This window comes from Equus quagga, chromosome 5, assembly GCF_021613505.1.
Source record: "Equus quagga isolate Etosha38 chromosome 5, UCLA_HA_Equagga_1.0, whole genome shotgun sequence".
Classification (NCBI taxonomy): domain Eukaryota; kingdom Metazoa; phylum Chordata; class Mammalia; order Perissodactyla; family Equidae; genus Equus; species Equus quagga.
This window is the reverse complement of record NC_060271.1, coordinates 10,396,329-10,413,927: the sequence shown is the minus strand read 5'-3', so window position 1 is coordinate 10,413,927 and position 17,599 is coordinate 10,396,329. Positions and strand designations below refer to the sequence as shown.

At 37.2% G+C, this 17,599-nt stretch overlaps 1 protein-coding gene across 2 annotated transcripts in view; it reads right to left on the bottom strand.

The window, feature by feature from the left end:
- SPATA6 (spermatogenesis associated 6) overlaps positions 1 to 17,599 on the bottom strand; it is a 122,565-nt gene that overhangs the window by 65,906 nt on the left and 39,060 nt on the right. For both annotated transcript variants that reach the window (XM_046660688.1, XM_046660689.1), the window contains exons 6-8: positions 12,905 to 12,985; positions 8,054 to 8,347; positions 1,869 to 1,956 (exon numbers count right to left, since the gene is read on the bottom strand). In XM_046660688.1, coding sequence (XP_046516644.1) covers positions 1,869 to 1,956; positions 8,054 to 8,347; positions 12,905 to 12,985 — 463 coding nt within the window. The remainder of the gene's footprint in view (positions 1 to 1,868; positions 1,957 to 8,053; positions 8,348 to 12,904; positions 12,986 to 17,599) is intronic.

Below are 17,599 nucleotides of genomic sequence, written 5' to 3'. Positions count from 1 at the left end.
AAAAGCTGAAACAAATATTTTGCTAATAAGTATATACATGATGACTACATACTATTGTATTCAGAAAATATCAGAATATTACCATTTGTTGCATTCTACTCAAGATATGACCTATTAGGATTTGGAATGTTATTTCCAATTTATTTTACTTTACAAACAATAACCTTCAAACAGAGGGATTAGTGGAAGCTCATAGAAGATTACAATCTTACGTAAAAATGAAATGATAATTTGCAAGAAAATGTTCAAGGAGAATTTCCATTAAAGATAGTCACAAGTGAAAATTCACTCTACTGAAGAGACTCTACCATAAATTTCCATAGGTATTTAAGTAGCTGATGAGACCCCAAAATGTAACCATAGGCCCACCAGAGCCAGTTCAAATTGACACCATCTCTTATCAACAGAGTGATTAAGAGTTGTTTCTCAGAAAATCTGCCAAGTCACATAGCCAGAGAATGCACAGAAGAGGAAACCTTGACCTGAAATGACCGTGGAACCAAAGATTCTCCTTCCCACGGAACTAAAGGACCAGGACATGACCAGAAGTTGAAAGTTGGACTCTCATCAGAGGCAAGGGAGTCCATCACCCAGGAAGATCCGGTGTTAAAATCCCTTCCTCACCTTACCATAAATGGTTAAAATCTTACTATGAATGCCCACCAACCAAAACCCACCCTGCCAGGGTTTCCATGTGCCAGACTCTTCTCCCTAATCTTTTAAATTTCACCCCAAATCCCGAATTGGGGAGAGAGATCTGAGAACATATGCCTCCTGTCTCCCTGCAGATTGATCTAGCAACAAAGCTGGTTTTTTTCTCCAAAGCTGATGCCATAATAATTGGCTTTTTTTATGTGCATTGGGTAGGAGAACCCCAATTTTGAGCAGTAACAAAACATAACTGCTCAACTGCCAGGCAGGAAAAAAATATAGTCAAAAGAACAGGGGCATTAAAATTAGAGAAATGAGAAGGAAAAACTCTGTATAGTAGAAAGGCAAGTAATAATCGTATAAAGAATAATGGAATTTAAAAAAATCACTATTTAGCAAACATCATGGCAATAAACTGTTTCAGGCAAGAATCATCAATGTATGCTAAAAGGGTCAAAGTTGACGAGTAACAGGATATTACATAGTCTGAAAGTATCTCCCCAGAATTACAAAGGGAAGAATTAGCACCTCTGTGATGAAGAAACCTAGCAGACACCATCTTAATCAAGTGAGCAAATTAACATCACCAGTAACAAAGCAACATCACGTACCTCCTGACATGATGTACCTGAGAGTAACACATCTCCTCTGTTGTATTCTGGGGAAAAACGAATAATCTAAAGCTAATCATGAGGGAAAATCAAACAAACTCAAATTGAGGGACATTCTACAATATAACTGGATATTCTACAAAATAACTCTTCAAAATTATCAATGTCATTAAACACAAAGACAGACTAAGGAACTGACCAATATTAAAGAAAACTAAAGAGACATGGCAACTGAAGGCTATGCATGATGTGGGATTTCTTCTGCTATAAAGATATTGTTAAAACAAGTGGCAAAATCTCATTCAGCTTTATAGATTAGTTAATATTATTATATCATTGTTAATTTCCTGTTTTTACTAACTATATCACATAAGATAATATCTGTATTAGTCTTCTCAGGCTGCCATTACAAAGTACCATGGACTAGGTGACAAACTACAGACATTTATTTCTCACAGTTTTGGAGGTGGGAAGTCCAAGATACAGGTGCCGACACAGTCAGGTTCTGGTGAGAGCTCATTCTGTTTTCGTTAATCTATGCCAAGTTAAAGGCCTGATGGTAGCCATGGCAACTAAAGCAATGAAGAGAGAGGACTTGCAGCTTACCACTGTGCATCCTGGACCATCCATCTCTTTCACAGTCTCTGCCAGAAGGTCCAAATAAACCATCAGCCCTGGGACTTGGGGGATCAACCTAGAAGAAGGAGGATTTCAATGTAGAAAAAAGCTTAAACGTTCTTTCAGTCTCACAGCACCAGAAAATCAAGTATATATCATCAGGTTACCATGATAGTGCCGATATGGCACATTCCAAAACCAGAGCTTAGTTGAGAATTTTGCCATTCATTTTTAAATAAAATAGAAATTAAAATCCAGAAATTTTTAATTATATATTTGAGTCTACTTTAAATGAACAGATTTACACTTGAAATGTCCATTACTCCATTGCTTAGTTTGCTTTCCATTACAAAGTTAAAAAAAAGAGAGAGAGAAATCTGGCCAGCCCGGTGGCCAAGTGGTTAAGTTCGCGCGCTCCGCTTCGGTGGCCCAGGATTTCACCAGTACTGATCCTGGACGCGGACGTGGGTGGCACCACTCCTCAGGCCATGCTGAGCACAACCAGAAGGACCCACAACTAGAACACACAACTATGTACTGCGGGGCTTTGATGGGAAGAAGAAGAATAATAAAAAAAAGACTGGCAACAGATGTCAGCTCCAGTGCCAATCTTTAAAAAAGAAAAAGAGAAATCTTACTTTGCCACATTCAAAAGCCAAGTTTAGCCATTTGCTACTTATCTCCTTAGCGCATAATTTTGAATTCAAACAGTCTTCACTTGCCTGTGTTCAGAGCCCAGCACACTGAGAGCTTTAGAGCTGATAGACAATAACAGTCAACCACATTTTCTAACCAAAAATTAAAAAGTCAGAGTGATATAAATCTGTGTAAAAAGACAATTGTGTTCAAAATTAAAGACGTCATGCCTAAAAGGACAATATCAAAGAGAGTGAAAGGGAACCCATGGAATAGAAGAAAATATTTGCAAATCATTATCTGATAAGGCATCGATATCTACAATAAATAAACTTCTACAACTCAAAAAAAATCTAAAAATGGGCAAAGAACTTAAATAGATATTTCTCCAAAAGATATACAAATGACCAATAAGCACATGAAAAAATGTTCAACATCACTAATCATTAGGGAAATGCAAATCAAAATCATAGTGAGATGCTACTTCATACCCATTAGGATGGCTATTAACAAAAAGAAGAAAATAATATGTGTTGGCCAGGATGTGGAGAAACTGAAAGCCCTGTGCTCTGGTGGTGGGAATGCAAAATGGTATAGGTATTATGGAAAATAGTATGGTCGTTCCTCAAAAAATTCAAAATAGGATTATCATATGATCCAGCAATTCCACTTCAGATATTTTTACACCATGTTCACAGCAGTATTATTCACAACAGCCAAAAAGTAGAAGCAACAAGTGTCCATCAACAGATGCACAGACAAACAAAATGCAGTATATATCTATAAAAGAATATTATTCAGCTGTAAAAAGGAAGGAAATTCTGAATGTAAGACCTGACACCAGGAAATTTCTAGAAGAAAACCTAGGCAGTACACTGTTTGACATCGGTCTTAGCAGCATTTTTTCAAATACCATGTCTGACTGGGCAAGGGGAACAATAGAAAAAATAAACAATTGGGACTACATCAAACTAAAAAGCTTCTGCACAGCAAAGGAAACCATCAACAAAATGAAAAGACAACCTAATAACTGGGAGAGGATATTTGCTAACCATATATCAGATAATGGGTTAATATCCAAAATATACAAAGAACTCATACACCTCAACAACAAAAAAACCAACAACCTAATTACAAAATGGGCAAAAGGTCTGAAGAGAGATTTCTCCAAAGAAAATATATGAATGGCCAACAGGCACATGAAAAGATGTTCAACATCATTAACTATCGGGGAAATGCAAATCAAAACTACAATGAGATATCACCTCACTCCGGTCAGAATGGCTATAATTAACAAGTCAGGAAACAAGTGTTGGAGAGGATGTGGAGAGAAGGGAACCCTCATACACTACTGGTGGGACTACAAACTGGTGCAGCCACTATGGAAAACAGTATGGAGTTTCCTCAGAAAAGTAAGGATAGATCTACCATATGATCCAGTTATCCCACTGCTGGGTATTTATCCGAAGAACTTGAAAACACAAATGCGTAGAATACATGCAACCCTATGTTCATCACAGCATTATTCATGATAGCCAAGACTTGCAAGCAACCCAGGTGCCCATTAAGGGACGAATGGATAAAGAAGATGTGGGATATATACACAATGGTCTACTACTCAGCCATAAGAAATGATGAAATCTGGCCATTTGTGACAACATGGATGGACCTTGAGGGTATTATGCTAAGTGAGATAAGTCAGAGGGAGAAAGTCAAACACTGTATGATCTCATTCCTAAGTAGAAGGTAACAACAACAACAAACACATAGAGACAGAGACTGGACTGGTGGTTCCCCGAGGGGAAGGAGGTAAGGAGAAGGGTGAAAGGGGTGATTAGGCACATGTGTATGGTATGGACTGAATTAGTCTTTGGGTGAGAACATGATGTAATCTATACAGAATTTGAAATATATTACAATGTATACCTGAAAATTACATAATGTTATAATTCAATGTTTACTGCAATAAAAAAGAAAAAACAAAAAAAAGAATATTATTCAGCTGTAAAAATGAAGGAAATTCTGACACATGCTATAACGTAGATGAACCTTGATGACATTATGCTAAGTGAAATAAGCCAGTCACAAATGAACAAATATTGTATACTTCTACTTAGATGAAGTACCCAAAGTAGTCAAATCCACAGAGACAGAAAGCAAAATGGTAGGTGCCAGGGGCTGAAGGGAAAGAAGAATGGGAAGTTATTGTTTAGTGGGTACAGGGTTTTAGTTTAGCAAGATGAAAATGTTCTGGAGATAGATGGTGGTCATGATTACACAACAATGTGAATGTACTTAATGCCACTGAACTGTACACAAAAAACTAATTAAAATGGTAAATTTTATATTGTGTATATTTTACAATTTTTTAAATTAAAATTTAAAAAAGGGAGAGTGAAACGACAAGCCACAGAATGAGAAAAAAATATTTGCAAATCATACCTGATAAAGATCTAGAACCCAAAATATGTAAAGAAAACTTACAACTGAACAAGGAAAAGACACACAACCCAATTAAAAATGGGCAAAAACTTGAATAGACATTTCTCCAAAGAAGATACCCAAATGGCCAACAAGCATAGGAAAAGATGCTCAACATCATTAGTCATCAGGGAAATGAAATCAAAACCATAATGAGATACCACTCCATACCCCCAGGACAGCTATAGTAAAAAGAAAACAAAACAGAAAATAATAACTGTTAGTGAGAACGTACATAAATTAGAAACCTCATACATTGCTGGTGTGAATGTAAAATGGGGCAATCACTGTGGAAAACAGGTCGACAATTCCTCAACCATATGGCCCAGCAACTCCACTCCTAAATATTCAAGCAATGAGGAATTAAAACAGTATTTAAACAAAAACTTGTATACAAATGTCACAGAAGTACCAGTCACATAACCAAGAGGTATAAATAACACAAATTCCATCAACAGATGCATAGATAAACAAAATGTGGTATAAATTCATACAATGGATTATTCAGCCATAAAAAGAATCAAGTACTGATACATGCTATGACATGGATGAAACTCGAAAACATTGTGCTAAATGAAAAAAGCCAGACACAAAAGGCCAAATATTGTAGGATTCCATTTATATGAAACGGCAAAATAGGAAAATCCATAGAGAGAGAAAGCATGTTAGTGGCTGCCAGGGTCTAGGGAAAGGGAGGCATGGGAAGCAGATGCTTAAAGAGGACAGGGTTTCCACGCAGGACGACAAGAACAGCTCTGGAACTAGATAGTGGTGACAGCCGCACAACAATACGAATGTACTTAATGCCACTGAATTATACACTTTAAAATGGCTGAAATGGTAAATTTTACATTATGCATATTTTACCACAATAGAAAAAAAAAGATCCTATTCCGCATGAATGAAAAAAGAATGCTGGTTAACGCCTCTAGGATGGTTGTGCCAGTTTGTTTGGGAACATGCTAGTTGATTTCATGAAACTGCTCCTTATTCTTTAAGATTACTCTTTATCCAATCTATGTAAAACTGGTATGTCTTCCCTAAAAGTGTTAACTTTTTGCGTATGCATGTATTAAATTAAAATTTTTTTGGTTACTTATGTGTTTTTAAAATCACGAACGGCTATGGGGAAAAACAGACATCTCTATAACTGGAAAAATCTAGTTTCCTGTAAAATAAGGTAAACAATTTTCTAACTAGAGGTTTAGAGTAAGCATTTCTTTCTGTTCACTGGAAAGCTGACAGGGAAATCATTTAAATAAAAATGTCAAGGTTTATACCAAGCAGTATTAGAATTATTCTATTTTGAACACTGGTGTGAAAGAGAATAATAGAAATAAACATTTTAAGAGTACTTATTTCCCCAAACAATTTTTATGTGGCTAACGCCCAAAATATTCCTGGTTATCATTGTACACAGGCATTTTAAATAAAATGCTACTATTCATTCAGATTCGAATTTACTATGTCCTTTCTTTTCAATTTAATTTGCAATTGTGGGCAGACATAAAATTCAAGGCATTCTGAAACTGCCATCAAACAAGCAAGTAAACATTATCTGGATATTGTTCAAAAAATGTAACCAAAACCTATAAACAAACTCTATAGAAATAAGAAAAATGTCATCACAGTAATCTCAATAAACTATTATCATTTAAAAGTACCATTACGTTATAAATTTTCTTTTTACAATAAAAAAAAGTCTATTACTTTAGGATAAAGAACAAAGGATTCGGGCCAGCCTGGTGGCATAGTGGTTAAGTTCCTGCACTCTGCTTCGGCGGTCTGGGGTTCACCAGTTACGATCCCCCGCACGGACCTACACACCACTTATCAAGCTATGCTGTGGTAGGCGTCCCACATATAAAATAGAGGAAGATGGGCACAGATGTTAGCTCAGGGCTAATCTTCCTCAGCAAAAAGAGGAGGATTGATGATAGATGTTAGCTCAGGGCCAATCTTTCTCAAAAAAAAAAAAGGGGAGAATAAATGATTCATAGTCAAAATATAAAGATGGAATGAAATGTTGCTTAAGGAACATCTAAATTTTTTTTAACGGATGTCACAAAGAAAATATGAATTTTCAGTTGGTCTATGTTCAAAAAGCTATTGGGCCATCAAAGGAGCATATTTACATGTTTACATTTGTATTTACATTTTAGAATTTGGAAAAAAAGAATTAGAGACAGTAAAGTTAGAAATAGTTTTATAGATATTCCAAAAAGTTGTTTTGCTTCTACAGGCACTTAAATCTTAAAGTTTATTACTATTATGTATATTCATTAGTAATTTCCATTAATTTGCAAGCTTTTCTTAAGGAAATGCTTTTAAGGTAAAAATTCTTTACAAAAATTCAATAAACCATGAAGATTCTGGGAAAATCATTTATTAAATATTCTGATTATAGACCCTTAAAATTAGCCAAAGTCTATTCAACTATCACATGAACACAAGCTGTAAAGTTAAACCACATCAAAAGCAGGCTTCCATGTGGAAAGATTAGACTACACTATCCTTAAGTTAACTCTCTCCACTTTCAAAGGCCTTCCCATCCTCATGAAATAACGATTGGTTTCAAAGATCCATCATGTAAGGTTTACCCAAGGGACATAATTTCAAAGGAAACTTACTTTTCATTATAATTTTTTAAAAGGCTGGATGGTGGGTGGGGGGGGGGATTTCTTTCTTTTCTAAGGAAAACTTAGTTCACTTTTAAAACTCTATTTCTGCCATTTTAGTACAAATGTCAATTACACCTAATTTCAATTTGTAGAGTTATTACACTGCCCACTGTTTAAGGAAGGAAGGAAACGGGCACTCAGAGGATTTAACACGGCATTCATAATAGACCTTGATTTCTGTCAGGTTTAAAGACTGACAAAAGAATATTCTTTTATTCTAAGTTAATTTTCCATTTTAGATTGCTAGGCTAACAGACTGTTCAGGGAAGAAAATTATTAATATAAACTAGAAGCTGAAAGAAGTTTCAGAATAATCTTTTAGCGGAAGAACAGATTAGATCAATTTCAGATGGAAATGTTTAAGAGAACACATACATGTCTAATCACAAAGGGGGGTTTATCTGTTTCTTTTTTGAATTCATAGGGTCCCAGATTTAAATGGGCTAGCCGCCGCCTGGTGTCTTCAGATAGCTCACACATGCGTCTTTTTGTGTAGGGAGATGGAGAGTGTGATTTTGAAGAAATTGTAGGCTGTTCGTAGTTTTTGGCATTTACGCAGTACTTATTTCTCTCAGGAGACTTGGACTTTTTCTTTTGTGGTCTGGATGTTCTGCCTGGCAGTCTGCCGTGGGATCTTTCAACTGGAGCCGGATGGTAAATAAATTTATCCTAGACAGAAAAAATAAAAATTAACTTGGATAGAAGATATACATACATAAACTACAAGGAGAAAAAACCTGAAAAAGTAATTTAAGGCACACATCATCTATCAAAGTCAACTAAATCAGTCTTTCCTACCTGTGCAGATCCTGGGGGAGGTCAAATCCACATTCTCCTAGATAACTCTGTCTAGTAATTTTTAAAGTATACTGTATCAAACAAACTTCCTCCTTAAGTCTAACAAGTATTTTATGAAAATGAAAGCCCAATATTTAATCATTTGAAAAATCTAAGAAACAAAGTCAGAAAACGTATTTTTTCAGTTTACTAAAAAATTAATGTAAACAGTTTATCATTTATAATTAAGTATCCAAACAATTGGCTATAAAATTTAAGAGATTTTGTTTGGTAACATTATAAATACACATGTCTAATTAGTTTATTATGAAATTTGTACGGAGAAAACTGTTAAAATAAGTTTAATTCACACTGCTATGATCATATTCATATGTACAATGTGAAAATCTGAATAACAACTTTATACATATTTTCATGAAATGTATTATTTGGATTATACAAGGTGATTAGGATCGTAAGATCTCTTCCAAACTATGACTTTACAATTCAATGACAGATAACCATACCATCTGAATTCTGGATCCATATTTTTACAAAACTAAAAACATATAAAAGACATTATAAACTTTAATGACTAATACTCTACCTTCTACTAAAATTGGTGAGCAGTCTAAAATTTTAAAAACCAAATGTGATATGGCTAAATTCTTTTGCATTATTAGGATAACATGTCCTCCTTTAAATATCCTCCTAACTTTAATCACTTTAAAAAACCACTAATCCTAGCCCCTTTCTAATTTCTCATCTCCCTTCCATACTTGCTAAGGGTATCTATTCTAAGTAAATAAAATATAGATGTGAAATAGAAGGGAGAAGAGTCAAATATTTTTCAAAAGTAGATAAATAAACAGGAAAGAAAACATATTTTCTTTTCTTTTCTTCTTTTAAAGATTGGTATCTGAGCTAACAACTGTTGCCAATCTTTTTTTTTTCCACTTTTTCTCCCCAAATCCCCCCAGTACATAGTTGTATATTTCAGTTGTGGGTCCTTCTAGTTGTGGCATGTGGGACGCTGCCTCAGCATGGCCTGATGAGCGGTGCCACGTCCATGCCCAGGATCCAAACCGGTGAAACCCTGGGCCGCTGAAGCGAACTTATCCACTCAGCCACGGGGCCAGCCCCGAAAACATATTTTCCAATTGGAAAAATAAGTCCATGAGTTTCATACAAACCCGCGGCATCAGATTATTTCATCGTCTTTCTTTCCTCTACAACTCTTGATGTGCTCCTGAACCTTCTCCCACCTTGTTCAACAACTTCAACAAGTGATTCAGAATTTTTCTGCCTTATCCCATTTCATCCATCTCTATGACATCACACTGACTCACAGAAGCAGGAATGTTAGCACATGAAAGGCCCTTTGAGGTTTAATAAAATGTTCAAGCAATGAATCTTTCCAAGACCTTGGACTTAAATTTTCTAGTTCTCAGCTCTAATTATCTTCTTCGACTTCATCTTAGATTTCATCATTCTACAGATCCACTGTATCTCAGCCTCTGAAAATCCCAAAACTTCTCTTCCCCAACCTACTTCTTTTATTCTCACTGAACTTGTTACTTGCCCTCCTCACCTCCTCAGCCCCTGGACCTCTTTCCCCCAGACCTTCATACATTTTTAGTGTCTCTTACCGCCAGACCCAGATGAACCCATTATGATCCATTTCGGCAATTTCATCCATTTCAGTAAAGTTCCTTCTTACCCACCTCTGATTATACCAAACCTAAAGTAACTAACCTCATCATCTTGTTTCTTCATTACAATTTTTGAATGCTGAATACTACCAGAGGAAGTCATAAACGGTGGAGTATCTACTACAGATACATGTTGTCTAACTCTACTCAATCCTAACGCATCCTATTAATAACCCATAAAACGTAAAACAGCAGCTGTTTATAAAATTTATATAATTAATAACAATAATAATAATTATTATTATATAAATAATTATATATAAAATTATATATATATATAAATTATATATAAAAAATAATTATAACAGCAGCAGTTTATAAAATCGTTCTTTCCTTTGACCAACAGGACAATAGCACATGTGACACAAGGAGAGACCTGAAAAGTGCTTGGGGTCTTCTAGTTCCGAAAACCTTCCTGCCACCACGTGAATGAGCCGAAATTAACCTACTAGATGATGGGAGTCTTGTGGCTATTGCCCCAGCTGAAATCAAGCCAACTACCAGAAATGTAAAGTCCCTCCCAGACCAAACAGTCAGCCAACTGCCAGACATGGGAGTGAAGCCACACTAGATCACTCAGCCCCAGCTGAGCCAGACCAGACCAGAGAACACACATCCCATTCACACAACTGTGAGAAACACTGTTTTAAGCCACTAAATTAGTGTGCTAGTGCACTGTTTACACAGCAAAAGCTACCTGATATAACAGATTAACAAATATATTAATAAAGCTATGAATATTTAGCTATTTAATAATAAATTATTTGCAGTAGGTTAAAAGAATAAGTAGAAAACTAGTTTTATTCCAGAAAAATCACAATAATATGCTTAATTTTTTCAGTCCATTCAACTGGTGGTAAAACATCTAATTTGAAAATAATGTGCCAAAAGGGATAAAGATCATGGTAAGTACTTGTACACCTAAATGATCTTATAAAGTTTATTTTACTCACTCTTCTCTTAAAAACCAAAACAGTTTGTCTTATTCTTATATTTGAACTTGAAAATGTTGTTTTATAGACATTAAAGTTTTAATTGTAACTAATAACCCCTTTTAAAAAAGTAGATTTATCATGTTCTCAAATAAGACCAATTAACAGCCAGAATTTTAATCTAAAAGTGTATATTCTGTTGTGCCTACCAGATGATGCTTTCTATCTTATATTGCAAATACCGGCTTCTGATCTCCCCCAATTATCTTAATTTAAAAAAAATAACCTTAGTAACAGTCACAAAATTCATTAATTATATGTTATGTGCCAGGCACATATTCTCCAATTTAATCTTTAAAGCAGTCTTATGAGGAACTTGAACACAAATCTGTCTGATTCTAAAGCATATTTTCTCAAACACCATCCGACACCACAGCCCATTCTCTTACATCTCTGTTTAAGAAAGAACGAAAAACATTGAAATAGCAATTTGAAATAAACAAGACAGTCTTCCCAAAAGTTTATAGAGAAAAACATTAGTTCATAAGTCCAATGAAACTACGAATGGGGGTGACAGTTTCACATTTAGAAGGTCCTCTTCCACTAAGTTGTACGCTTTGAATGTGTGTGCTTTCTGTGTGTATGCTATACTCCAGACAAAAAAGACTTTTCTATCCACCCACTAGAAAAGCATACCCCAATGCAGCGAGAAAAATTTTGTCTGAGCCCAATTAAAACATTTCTAACAATTTACCAATGGGTATAGTACACATCTCAAGAACAAGTCAGTAACAGCTCTGCATTCAGCAAGCATAGGGTGCTAGATCTCTGCCAGCTGTTTCAGCTTGCATTTAAAACATAAATAACTACAGCCAAACTCTGACCTACTAAGTATCTTGCTAAACAAAATAAAAAGGATCTCCTTGATAATTTTATAACTATATTTTACCTTTCTCAGCTTAAGTCACAGTGAACATCCTCAACAAATTTACTCTAAAACTGATAAAAGTAAATGAACATTCCACTCTTTCCATCAAAGGTCCAGTCCTGCCCTGTTGGGCCCACTGGGCTTTAATATTACTGGCTCTTCATCTCAGGCTGGTCATTGTTACCTGGTCATAATGCAACCACATGTGAGTGTTGCCTAGACATTATTAGACAACCTGTGGACAAGGGAGCAAGGCCATCTCAGTGACTCAGTAAGAAGCTAGACCAGAAGGAAATATCAGACCTAGATATCTCAGTTTACTAAATGAAGTTTTTACAAATACAGAAGGTACTTAGACGGCAGTATCCAAGCTTCCCTTGACTGATAGCACCAGTACAGCCACCAAAGTGAGCAACAGTCCCTTAAAGAACTAGAGACACTCAAGAAACTATACTCACTAAACACCAATACCCCAGCCAGAGAACCTGTGGTCACAGTTGCTAAAAAACCACCCTTTGAACTTTTGATGGTAACCTGTAACTGCTGTAAGGAAGCCCCCATTCTTGTTCTCTGTGGGGCTTCCTGATCCTAACGTTCTTCTGACAGCCTGATTCCCCTGCAGTGAAAAAAAAAAGCCCATGATGTTAAACAAACAAGCAAACAAACAAACATCGCAGCACCTTCTAGCATGTGTATCAAACTTTTCCCTCTTACAGTTAAGATGTAACCAAACTGCTAGATACCTATGATAATTGTTTTACTTTAAAAATTGACCAGAAAAAAATGAAAAGAGCTGCAGAAAAAATAAAAGAATAATGGTTGCCAAACGCCCATAAAGATGAATAAACCAGGAAACACTTTAAATAAATGATTTCACCTGAGTGCGGCACTTCCTTGAACTTATCAGACATTCAGTAATCACTGAGGTTGTAGAAAACTCCAGCTTTGGAGCAATTCCCTGAGGGGGAGAAAGAGGACATTATTAGACATTTCAATTTAAAGAAAGATAATTGTTAGTGATGAAAATACGACCTAACGTAAAACCACTCGTCAAGGTCCAGCTGCTTCACTTGCTAGTTTGAACTTTTTATTAACGACAAAGACAACACAGTCATGCTGAATGCCAGCAAGAAACTTTCCTTGCTGCTGCTGATTCATTTGCGAGTGATCATACTACTTTTACGGAAAAATCAATATACTTTTTTCATTTTCAAGCATTTCCCTGTCAAATTATTCTAACATTTTAAAACTATTATATAATATTAAAGTCATAAGTATATGAAAATATTTAATGGATTTCAGCTCTTTTTACTTTTACAAATTAAGACATATTTAACTACATAATCAAGAAATTCTTTGGACAATCTCCTCACGTTAAGAAAAAAAAATCACAGCTGCTAGGTACGCAGTTCTCAAAAAGAGAAGAGAGAGAAGTCTCTACCAATTCCTCCAACATCTTTTTCCAAAATGTAGCTTATATTCAGATCTATGAACAAACCTGGCTTCTATTTCTCACAACATTCCAATCATCAGCTGGAACATTGTTTTTAAATAAATGGAGACAGGGCCAGCCCTGGTGGCCTAGTGCTTAAGTTCAGCATGTTCCACTTTGGCAGCCCAGGTTCAGTTCCCAGGCATGGACCTAAGCCACTCTGTTAGTGGCCATGTCATGCTGGCAGCCCACATACTAACAAACAGAGGAAGATTGACATGGATGTTAGCTCAGGGTGAATCTTCCTCAGCAAAAGAAAAGAAAAGAAAAAAAAGTAGAGACAAAGGACAAAATTCAAAGGAACAGTCACAAAGCACATGAGAAAATATTTGGAAGCACATAAATTATGCATTCACCAAAACATTAAAAGATATTGTCTGCGTCCACTGCAGCTTCACTCTAACATAGTAGAAGTCAGACATCTGTCCTCTACAAATCCAGCCTTTGATCTACTTTAGAGTTTAGAGTTTCAAACATCATGTGTTACAGATAGGGTAAATCTGAGTTGCCTAACAATTAACTGAACAATTGTTTTTCAGCAAACATATCTTTTATCAATGATGTCCACTATGCCTAGTTGTTAGTTAGCTGCTGCTGCACAGCATATTACTTAGCAGTTTCAGACATAAGTAAACACTTATTATCTCACGTAGTTTCTGTGAGTCAGGAATCTGGCAGAGGCCAAACCAGCTGGTTTTGGCTCGAAATCTCTCACAAGATTACAGTCAAGATGTTGTTTGGGCTTCAGCCATCTGAAGGCTTGACTGGGGCTGGAGGATCTGCTTCCTGCCCGGGCTCATTCGCACAGCTGTTGGCTGGAGACCAAAGTTCTTTTCTAGCTTTTAGCAAGAGGACTCCGCTTCTCATCATACAAACCTCTCCACAGGACTCCTTGAGTGTCCTCATGACATGGCAGCTATTTCTCCCAAACCAAGTGATCCCAAATAAAGCAAGGAGGAAGCCACAATCACTTAACGACTCAGCGTCAGAGTCCAACACCATCACTTATCTCACATTCTACTCATTCGAGTCCCTAAAAACAGCCCGCACTCAAGGACAAAGGAGTCGGGCTACCTTTTCAGCAGAGGAATATTAAAAATTTTGTGGGCATATTTTAAAACCACCACAGCCCACCCACTGAACAAAAGTTATTTACACTTTTCCCATGTGTAAACTAAACATTATGCTCCACAAAAAAACAAAAGAAAAAAGTGTCGTCCTTTTACAACTTCAGCTTGAAATCCAGGACGTTGGCATCTAAGTCAAATCCTTACTCAGTCTCGTCAGCTGCGGTTCTTTAAGTGCAGTTTCTAGAATACTCACAATTAGAAGACCCATGAACTAAAGAGACAGGTCATGTACCCTACACATACCCAAAGTACACACGTGCAGCAGGCACAGGATAATCACTATAGACAGTTCTGTTAGAAAAGGGAGAAAACAAGAGGCAAACAGGAATCACTGGTCCACAGCAATTCCAAAATCCACCCAGGAAAATGTTAGAAGTTCCTCAATTAGTTTAGTCCTATTCCTGCTCAGAAATAACTATCCATTGTTCTTGGCTCACTCTCTGCTCCCACTTCCATCCTGTGAATTATCGTTCCTTTGCAACGAGCGGTAGACTATGTTTGGAGGTGCACAGGGTTCTGAGCTTGGGTCCTGTCAACAGAATTTTGGGGATCCAAAGGCCTTTTCATTTTGTAAGGTCTGTCTCCATTTCAGACCAAGCTGGTGATGTTTCTGCCAATATAATGCTCTTAAAAAACATTTTTGGGGGCCAGCCCAATGGTGTAGCAGTGAAGTTTGTGTGCTCTACGTCGGTGGCCTGGGGTTCGAGGGTCCAGATCCCAGGTGCAGTCTACACACCACTTACCAAGCCATGCTGTGGTGGCGTCCCACATACAAAGTGGAGGAAGATGGGCATGGATGGGCACAGATAGCTCAGGAATAGTCTTCCTCAGCAAAAAGAGGAGGATTGGCAGCAGATGTTAGCTCAGCATTAACCTTTCTCAAAAAAAAAAAGCATTTTTGGTCCTAATGTGAACTCCTTATTGCAATTGATTCCATTAGACAAAAGCCACACCTTTCCCAATATTGGGCTTCTGCTGAGATTGGTGAGGGAGAATGCCCTCAAGCATCTTTGGGCAGGAAAAAAAAACAACAAACTATGTTTGATTAAATTATTTCCTGAGGTAACATCTTGGATCTTTCTCAGATTTTAATGAAGGATTTTACAGTCACACCCTTGATTTCACCATCAGACCACAATTTCCTGAAAGTGTCTGGAATGATTTCTTCTCAGATGTAATTTCTTAATTTTAGCTTTATTTGCTATTGGGAAAGGCTAGGAATCTTTGGAAACACTAAGTTCCAACTCCTTTTGTTTAACAGCCTTTCCTTTTGCTTCTCTCTCTTCTCTCATATTTTGCTGTAAGCAGCAAGAAGGAACCAGGCAGCCCCTCTAACACTCTGTCTGAAAGGCTCTGCAGACAGATTCCCCGTTTCCTTAGGTGTTCTCTACATCCCACATTACTGAAGGTCGCTGCGTTGCTAAACCTTCTTCACTACATAACAAAGATGCCTCTTCCCTCTAGCTTCCAATAGCATTTACCTCCCTTTCCTGCAAACACTCATCTGACAGTTTCTCCAAGGCTCCTCAAGTTTTCACACACACTCTAGCAATGCTGCTCCAGCTTCTGCCCTCTCCGCAGAGCTGCCTGAGTGTCCTCACACGGAGCAGTTGGCTTACCCCAGAGTGAGGGAGACACGAGTGAGAGCAAGGAGGAAGCCACCACGCATTTAATGACCTGGTCTCAAAAGTCTAATACTGTCACTTCACCACATTATATCTGTTAGGGTCACTAAGTTTAGTCCCTGGAATTAGCTCTGCCTTTGGAAGAGAGAAGTATCAAGTCCGTTGTGGACAGAGTTTATAACTACCATATAGCCTGATGGCAAATTATCACTTTACCCCTCCCCATATTATTGCTGGTCACAGAGAAAATACTCAGTGTTTTATCCATTATTTTTACTAAGCTTTCAAAACCCATATGTATCAGTTGGAGTTCTCCACGGAAATACAACTAATACGATACATAGAGAGAGAGAGATTTAGTTAAAGGAATTGGTTCACACAATAATAAGAGTACCAAGTCCAAAATCCACAGGGCAGGCTGGAAGGCTAGAAATTCAGGCAGAAGCTGATACTGCAGTCTTCAGTGTGAAATTTGTAAGCAAGCCAGCAGCCTGGAAACTCAAGCAAGATTTCTCAACTGTCAGTTCCTCTATGAATTTAAGTACCCACTCCATGCAAAGTACTGTGCTAAGAGTTAAATTCAAAGATGAGAAAGTCACAGATTCCGTTCTTATGGAGTTCACTGTCTAAAGGAGATATTATCATCATCACCACCACCACAATCATGATCTCCACAGCCATCGTCATATCACTAACATCTACTGGGTGTTCCCCACATGCCAGGTACTGCTATAACCATTTACAAGTTTTCATTAATCCCCAACAGCCCTATGACATCTCCATGTTATAGCACTTTGTTCCAATTTACTCAGGTAGTCTGTGGTAGTGCCAGGATTTAATCCCAGATGTGATTTAAATCCTTGCCACAGTGATGAGGACAACCTGAGACTCAGACAAATGTCTACGCAGAATCACAAGAATTCTGAGGAAGACAAACCACTGACTGGAGTGTTTTGTCCATTCACGTTTAAATATAATAATTGATACGATTGGATTTATATCTGCCACTTTGCTGTTCAGTTTATATATGTGCCATGTCTTTTATTTTTCTGTTCTTTCTAGGGATCTCACCTGTGCATGCATAGCTTAGTGGTCTCCAATGGACATGTAAGTGTTCCATTACACTCTGTGGATTATCTGTGTTTGGGCTGGGGAATGCACTCAAAGAGACAGCCAGGTCTCTAGTATCTCTTGGCTTTCACTTTTTGCTGGGCTCTCACTGTCTCCCCTGCACATTCACAGTTTCACAGTCAGCCAGGAAGGGGTAGGGAGATCATCTCAGCCCTTTCATTGCTCCCTTACTTCCAAGATCTCCCTGTCAACCT